Source organism: Kryptolebias marmoratus, linkage group LG7, assembly GCF_001649575.2.
Source record: "Kryptolebias marmoratus isolate JLee-2015 linkage group LG7, ASM164957v2, whole genome shotgun sequence".
NCBI classification, from domain to species: Eukaryota; Metazoa; Chordata; class Actinopteri; order Cyprinodontiformes; family Rivulidae; genus Kryptolebias; species Kryptolebias marmoratus.
Genome location: NC_051436.1, coordinates 6,828,216 through 6,837,148, shown reverse-complemented (window position 1 = coordinate 6,837,148; position 8,933 = coordinate 6,828,216). Strand labels below are relative to the sequence as shown.

General features: G+C 43.3%; 1 protein-coding gene across 15 annotated transcripts in view; it reads left to right on the top strand.

Annotated features, from left to right (window-relative positions):
• Positions 1-8,933, top strand: part of LOC108234861 (collagen alpha-1(XXV) chain) — a 176,698-nt gene that overhangs the window by 101,684 nt on the left and 66,081 nt on the right. For all 15 annotated transcript variants that reach the window (XM_017414417.3, XM_017414414.3, XM_017414415.3 and 12 more), the window contains exon 5: positions 7,970-7,996. In XM_017414417.3, the coding sequence (XP_017269906.1) occupies positions 7,970-7,996 (27 nt within the window). The remainder of the gene's footprint in view (positions 1-7,969; positions 7,997-8,933) is intronic.

The following is an 8,933-nucleotide window of genomic DNA, read 5'->3' as shown; positions in this document are numbered from 1 at the left end:
CCCCCCCCCCCCCCGACGAGCACCAGCCTCTTGTGGTCGTCCGTTCCTGCCCATTCTGCTGTGATTACTCACATCCCTGCTCGCCATTAGCTTCCCTGCTTGAAAGAAAGAGTCCCCGGGGGCCCACAGTGACATGACTGAGGGTTCCCCGTGCAGAACTAACGGATGGACGTCCTTCACGATGTTGTAGGCTCGTGTCCCCTTTTGGTTTGCGTTGTTCTTCGCAGCCGGTTTGCCACTGTTTCTACGAGCGCTCCGCCGCTTTTGAACACAAGTAGAGAACGATCCGGAAAGGTTAGGAGAACACGTTTTATTCCACGGTGCAAAAAAAAAAATCACTTTTGTAGCTCGGAGATGCCGTTTCCACGCTGGAAGTGCAAACCGCATCGACAAATCATTAAACGAAACGACATTAACCTGCCGGAAGACACAGGTACCAGTGGCAAACGAGAGACATCGCTAATTGGACGATGGCGCCATTCGACTTTCGAGCCTGAAAGCGTGTCCAGCGTCACCTCGTGTGTTTGTCCTGAGTCAAAATATTCTTGGATAGCGGCAGCTGCAGCTACGTTTGGGTCACCCATAAAAACGCGCTTTGAGACGATTAACTTCCGGCTCCGTAGCCAAACGGCGTCTCATCTCCAACTAAATGCGCTGTTTGAGTTCAGTAATTGATTTCCTCGTCTTGTTCTGCTCTTCCTGACTTTCTTGTCATCGCCCTCTGCCAGGAAAAAGCGAGAGCGTTTGTTTGTTTGCCCCGTCTGTTAGCGAAATATCCGATGAACCGGTGAACAGATTTCCTAGAAAGCAGCCACTGGATGTAGCTTATGGTGTCAGCCCGTTTAAGATGGCAGCTATAGCTCACCAACCTTAGCAAACCCATATATGGCTGCAACTCCATCAGTTTTACAGACACTGAGCTGAAATTTGGTGCGGTAGTAGCTGAGAGTCATCCCCCAACACCGTTTAGACTAGTTTGTTAGTTTCGTTGCTTCGGCTGTCGGTTTCTGTTTGGTAAGATTGGGAACTTTGGAAAAATCTCAAAAGATCTGGACAATCATCCTCCATTTTTTTTAGAACAATGGTGCTGGTCACCATGGTAACCAGTCGGTGAAACGAGCTCGGCCTTCCTCTGTGGAGGATTTGCCATGTTTCCATGTCACTGGCAGCCGACTTTATCCAATTACGTCGGCTGGAACGCAGAGTTAAGAAGCCGGGTTCGCCGGTTGCCTGAAGTGTGTCAACCGGAGCCACGGCACAGTTCGTTATGCTGTGGCATCGTCACATTGAGCAAGGCTTTACCCAAAACATATTTATAATATAGAACAAGCTACTGGGCTACAAACCAGCGTGAAAGAAGAGGGATTTCCCAGCGAGAAATAATCGTGGCAAATCTTATTATTTCTGGCTCCCGACTGCTTGTGAACGTGAAACTACAGCAGAGTTGACGGGCCTCAAAAAGTGATGATGTAGGAATGTGCATCGCCTAATAAAAAAAAAGGTTTTAAACGAATATCTGCCGCCACCAGTTAGCGCTTGGCGTACGTGTTGGGCTTGACTCTCAGCACGCCAAGCTTTAGCTCCGCCTCTGTAGAAACGGCTGAGCTGCGGCCATTTTTGTGCTTGCTAATGTCAGTTAGCTGTCAGCTGTAGACGCGTCCCCAATGATGGCTGCCTGAGAGTTTCATTAGGACCCGTCTACCGGTTCACAAGATATTTTGCTAACAGATGGACCCAGCGACAATGGAAAAAAAGCATGAATTTCTGTCAGATCGGCCAAAACCAAAGTCATGGGTCAGATTTTCTCTTTGGCCCTCCTTCCTCCTCCTCTTCATCCTCTTAGTGGGGAGCAGCACTCCTCACCTGCTCCCTCTTCGGTTCCCTGTCAACACTTGGTGCCCGGAGGACGGCCCCGTCGAGCTTCCTCCGTACACATGTGTTTATTAATGTTGTGCAGCCGTGCGAGCGAGGCGCGCGCGCGGGCTGCCGAGAACGGCTCGTAAAAGCGGTAGTTTTCTTGGCGCGTGCTCTCAGAGATACCGAGTGCCTAAGGGCGCGATGATTGGATCCATGTGGCCGACACTTCGGGCTTCAGAAACCGCCGCCAGCCCGCTTGGCTCAGCCTCTCCCTGAAGAGGATATGAGCTGCTTTTCTGAAACCTCGATAAGTTTGACCGGTCGCTCGGATGAAAAAAAACAAAAAAAACCCGAATCTGCGTCCAGACAGAGGTTACATGCAGATCCCCCTGTTCCTGACTTTCTTTTTTTTTTTTTGCGTTTCATCAGCTCATGCAGATCGCTTCACAGAATTGTACACGCAGCTTGCAGCCAAACCCGAAGAATTTATTCTTTTTTTTTTTCATCATGTCAACAACAGCTAAAGCCGTGGATGAGAGCCAGGCTTCTTGCTTTGTGCTGTAAAGTCAGGCGAGCTCTGTCGAGCTTTCATCCATCATGTTTTCAGTGCATTATAGAAGGAGAGGAATGTGAGACCATTTTGAATTAGGCTGACAGAAATTGGGTGTTTTGCAACTTGTAATTTGGCATAAGTGGTTCCCGGAATTTCATAGCAACAACACCAGGGTTGCTAGTGACAAATATCATGGACGTAAACACGCAGACTTGCAGGGCAAACTCAAACCTAATTGGGAAATAAAATGAATTTCTGCCTCAATTTGATCACTTTAAATATATGCGAACGATGTTTTAGATTACAGTCACCACACGGTTTGTCTCATTTGGGTCTAAATATTCAAACTGGGATAAACATGAAGTAAAACAGGCAAAAATGGTAGCAAAACATAATATATTAGAATACAACCCTGAATCCACTGAAAACACTGATGGACAGAAAGGCTAACAAATTAGCTCGCTACTTAGCTAACTAATTGCCTTTAGTGTCTTTTGACTTGTCAGAGATTAATTTTGTGTTGGGTATTTTTTTGTTTTTGTTTTGTTTTTTGTAGCTTTTTTACTTTTTTGACTTTAATTTGCTGCTAGCTAACTTGTAGATTGCCTTTAATTTATCATTAGCTTTTCGTTTAGCTAGCTAGTTATAATGAAAGCTAATGACAATCTAAATTAGTCTTCTAGCTAGTAGAAGATTAAGGCTAGTAGATTGTCTTTAGTTTGTTTTTAGCTTTCAGTTTAACTAACTAAAACACTAGAAGTCAACAACAATCTAAAAACATTCTACTAGTTAGCTTGCAAGCTATAAGATTCATTTAGATTGTCATTAGCTTTTAGTATAGCTAGCAAGGAAACTAAAAGCTAACCACAATCTAAAAGCAATCTAGTAGCTAGCTAGAAGGCTACTAGATTGTCTTTAGATTGTTTTTAGCTTTCGGTTTAACAAACCAGAAAACTAGAAGTCAACAACAATCTAAAGGCATTCTACTTGTTAGCTTGCGAGCTAGAAGATGACCTTAGATTGTCATTAGCTTTCAGTATAGCTAGCTTAAAGCTAACAACAATCTAAAAGCATAGGTAGCTGTAGTGTGCCTTTTGTGCCTTTTTACTTCTTAGACTGATTTTAAATTTACTATAGCTATACAACTAAAAACTAGCAACGATTTAAAGACAATCTACTAGCTAGCTTATAGATGAAATTTCGATCGTCTTTAGCTTTTAGTTTAGCTAGCTAGAAAACTCAAAGCTGACAGCAATCTGAAGGCATTCGGCTAGTTAGCTAGCTAGCTATGAAATTGCCTTTAGTCCCTTTTTACTTTATAGACTAATTTTCTGATAGCTAGAGAACTAAAGGTTAATGACAACCTAAAGATATTCTACTGATTAAGTCGTCGATTAGATAGACTGCAGTCCTGGAAATCAGTCCAACAAGTTTTGTATTAAAAATTTTAAATAACCGACGTTTTAAATAACAAACGTTACAGATTTCTTTCTAAATGACGCTGCCTATAGATCATTAACTGATAACAGTTCAGCAAGTAGAAAATTTAAAGACTGGCTACAAAAAGAACTTGTTCAACCTATTGTTCTGTCAAATAATTGACACTAGTGAAATGTAAAATAAAAGCCATGTACAGTAAAACCCTGTCAGCATCGACACCAGTACTTAACCGTTGTTACACTTTAACTAGTATTGCAGAAGGCACATAAAACCTGCGTCTCTGTGCCAGGATCCTTTCACTGAAGATCGTTTACTCTTTTCTTTTAATATGAAGTGATGTATGTGACACTGTCAGATTTGTAGGACGGCGTTCTCCACGTTGTTCGTGGGTTTGGCACTTGTTCTCCTAAACCTTTCCGTACTTCTCCCCTGTTCTGTTAAAGAAGGTGGCAGAGGGTTTCCTCCTTTTTTTCCCATGTACCAAAGGCTCATTCAGGCTTTTTCGCAGGAGATTGTGGTCACGGTTTGGCTCAAAATGAGAAGCTCTGCACATATGTCCAGCAAAAAATAAAAAAAGAAAGAAAGAAAAACGGCTTAATCCTGATCCAGTGGTCCATAATGACCTCTGCAATATCATAAACACAGGATGTTCTGCTACAAATCATCTTAAGCAGGAAGTTGAGACCAGTTTTCCCAGCATTAAGCGGCAGAATATGTGAGGCGTGCCATTCACTTTACATAAGTTACAGTAAGTGTTCAGTAAGGAGAGTAATATTATTGGATTTCAAGGACGAACTCTCCTGCCCCGGCTGTATAAAGCTTGTTGTACTTGTTACTACCTACGTCCGTACTCTTCCTTCAGAAAGTCATAATGAAACTGATTATTCAAATACTTCTAATGAGCAAAAAGTCCCTTGAATACAGCTGTTTTTTTCCTAAAGCTCATAAAATACTCAAGTGGAATGAGTTTTTTTTTTCTGCGGTGGAGTTCCCGTCTCACTCCCACACTGTTTGTCATTAAAGGTGTAAAGTTTGAGGGTTTATGTGCGAAAATTCGACGCTTACATTCAGCATTAGTGTCTTTTATTGTTCCTGTTTAGTAGATTGCAGTTGGCATATCAAACGATCTTGTTTTTAACTGTTATTGAAGTATCTAACGCCAGGGGTGTTGCTGGACATAAAGCCATACTGGGGTACGGAACGGGGTAACAAGTCACTTTATAAAACAGCCCAATACCCATAGGTACTTTGTTAGTATCCCTGTATGTACCCTGTTGGTACCCCCTGTAATTACCCTATATGTTTCCCAATAAGTACCCCATAAGTAACCCCATTGTATCTTGTAAACACCCTGTAACTGCTCTTTTAGTACCCCTGTAGGTACCCTGAATATACCCCTATTGTGGTGATTTGGGTTTTTTCGGTGTTATGGTTTTGTTTTGTTTTTGGTTTGTTTGGTTTCTGTCTTGTCTCTTGTTTCATGTTTCATTTGCTCCTCCTCAGTCTCTCTCTCTCTCTTTGTCTCCCTGCCACACCTACACCTGTCCCCACTTTGTAATCACGTCACCTGTCTCCATTTACCTAATTATCCTCAGTCTTTAAAACCCGGTCATTGCCTTCCACACTCTGCTGGTCCATTGTCTGTGTTAGTTGTCTAAGGTTTGTCTCTGGTTTGTCTATGGTTTGTTGCTCGTTTCTGGTTGTTGTTTTTTCCATCCCGCTTGTCTCCGTCTCCGTTTATGTTAGTGTTAGGTTGTTCTTTATTTTGTTCTTGCTGCCACGTCAGCTTTTGTTTTGTGTTTCTTTAGTTAATAAATTATTGTTTGTTAAAAATGAGTCTGCGCTCTGGGTTCGCCATCGTCTCCACCGTTCATGACACCTATAAGTACCCTTATGTACTTGCATAAATACCCTTTATGTACTCCCCTAAAATAACTTGTATGTACCCCAGTAAACACCCTGTATCACTAGTATCTGTACCCCCTTACCTCGTGAGCACCTTGTGTGTATCCCATAAGTACCTTGTATGTACCCCTGTAAGTACCCTGTAAGAACCCTGTATGTGTCCATGCAAGTACCCTGTAAGTATTGTGTATGTACAACCAAAAGTACCCTATAAGTACCTTGTATGTACCATCTTTTCCAATGTTGGTTTTTAGAAAGCAAGGCAAACAATGTTTCTGAAGCCATTTTTTTGTCTTGGTTTGTTTAGTTGGTTGGCTGGTTGGTTTTTGGCTCATAAATACAGCGTTTTATTATTCACACACATTAGAATGTAAAGTATTTATTTGTTGCAGCTGTTTATAGGTTTGTCTCTAACCTCCTATTGTTCAAAGCCAATTTCCGTGCCCAACAAAAAGTCTACGCTGCCTCCCATGTTTGTGAAACACTGGAACCTTTTTCTTTTAGCCTTTTTAGGTCGTTATAAATGCAAAAGGTACGTTTTATGTCAGCATGCTGCCCCTGTTATTCCGGCCCAGAGAAACCACAATCGGAAACATTATTCCTGTCTTTTTTTTTTTTTTTTTTTTTTGCAATAACGCTTATTGTGTTTATGAGGGGTGTTGTTACTCTCTGTATCGCCAGTCAAGCACCGAGCAGCGCCTCCTTGAATTTAAAGCTGCGCTCCCATCGGCCTGCACCTACAACCACTTTATTATTAATATTATTATTTTTATGTCCTTACAAGACGCTACACTGCTAAAGCTCGCCGCGCAGGTTCACAACCTCATGACCGAGGTAAAAAAAGAACCAAAAAAAAAAAAAGCAAATCAAGCTGGGAGTGCGTGCACTTTTATATCGGAGCGAAAAAGCTACAGATGATTAACTGAAGCCGAAAACATAACGTCCAGTGGCAGCGAGCAGGCAGAAACCTGGCTGCAGCTATAATTCCCCTCTGAGCCGTGTGGTAGACGCTGGCAGAGGGAAAACTACTGAACTGCCTCTGGAGCGTTTCCCTTTTAGACTGCAGTGTTGGGTGCCAGTTGCAGTTTGTAGGCTGACTGTGTAAAGCCTGCAATTCTGGGTCACTGGTTCAGAGACTCAACGGAACGTAATCCAAACGCGAGGAATTAGACCAACGTGGTTCATCCATGGAATTGTGTCAGTTAGGCAGGAAGAGGAACCCTCGCTTTCGAAAAGGACAATCCGGTTTCCTAAAGGTTTGTGTTCTTTCTGCAACTGGTGCGGCAAACTCCCGATGATGCAAAATGAAACCAGCATTCCTTAAAGTTTTCAACGGTGATCTCGTTTGATCCGTCAGAGGTCAGAATACGCCACGAGGATGACTCTCGGCTACTACCACACCAAACTTTAGAGCAAGATCTGTGAGATCAGCTGTTATAGTCACCTACGAGTTCGTTCAAATCGACTGAATCGGGTTGAGTCCAATAAGAAATGTTGGTGGAGAGTTTCAGTGAAATTAGTAGAACTACACAAAACAAAGGGGCACATTCATGAACAGACGCTGGTGGTTCTTAACCTTCCAGCCTACAGTCATTGTTTTGCGAGCGCTCGTTCGTACGGATCCACACCTCGTCCCCCGATGATCGGCAGAGGCCACCGTGGAGCCGCTGCCGGCTGACGGACAAGCTGGATGCAAAACGTTCGTTCAGGGGGAAAAAAAATACCCCAAAAATAAAAAAAAAGCTCCTGTGTGCAATGAAAGAAAGCAGTATTCCTTCTGTTCGGGGCACATTCTGCAAAGCGCTTGCCAGCACTCGGTTAGCGATTGCTGGATTTGATCCTCTAAGTAAACAGAGACTTGATTCGGGTCTGTTTTATATTTTAATTGTGTGTTTTCATAAGCCCCGCTGTCTACGGTGCGGAAGGCCCCGTTTGCCAGCCTGTGACACGAGATTTTAATCAAATCCTGAAAGAGATGTCAGAACGTCCACACGGCTGATTTCGTCAGAGCTCCGTCTCCCTCCGTCTCCCTCCGTGTATCCGAGTTCACGACTTTCAGGTCCCGTTCAGCTCCGTTTTGCTCCTTGGCCAGTAAGACGCGACATGGGACTGTCTCCAAAACGGCTAATTTAAAACAACAAACTGTGAAACGATCTTCATGTTTGTGTAATAATTGTTCAAGCAATCTTTTCTCTTTTGTGTGTCCCCTCACAGGGCCCTCCAGGTCCGAAGGGTGATAAGGTGAGTAGAATTTTATTGGTATTTTTTGTCTGCAAATCTTTCATTCGTTTAGTTCAAATGTTCGCGGCTTCCTTTTCCGCTGGGCGGCGACCCCGCTACAGTTTAAAAACACGAAACCCGTCAGAACGTGGAGGGTGTTGGAAAGGCACGAATTAAAGGGATAGTCCAGTCAACTCTGAAAGGGACGTTTGTCGTAGCAAAGACAAACAAAGGAAACAGGAAGAGCCGGTTTGTTGAGATTTAACAACTTATTAGAAACAAAATGTCAAGAAAAACATCCATCCATCCATCCATCCATCCATCCATCCATCCATCCATCCATCCATCCATCCTTTCATCCATCCATCCATCCATCCATCCATCCATGTGTCTGATTCACCGCATACCGAAGAGACCTGGGTCAGACAAGAAAGACTCAGATTTGTCACCTTCTGCCATGAAAAAATCCAACATGTGTCGCAGACGGGCAAAAAAAATCTAAATTTGGTCCAATTTGCCTGCAGCGTGAACACAGCCTTATTTTTCTACAACAGTATAGGGTCTAATAATTATCAGTGCTTAGTGGTTATCAACCGTGACATCCTTGATGTCAACGACAACTTTGGGTCGTTCAAAGATTCATCTGCAACAGGTGAGATATTAACTGGTCGTAGCCTTTCCATGGAACCAGACTTCAAAAAGATCTGAGTCATTTGTTTAGTCCAAATTAGAGAGATTAAGGCTGTAATTCACTTTCTAACGCAGGGGTTTTCCTTCAGCTCCTTCAAACGAAAGCCTGCTTATGTTTGGGGTTCACGCAGATGTAACGGAGCCACAGTCTTTCACACCGAGATTGATCTGAAACCAAATGTTTTTACCCTTCAGGGCTGTGTGCTCCCGCTCCCTCCAGACGTTTACCCTCCGGAAAAAGAAAAAAGCGAGAGAGAGAGAGGGGGGG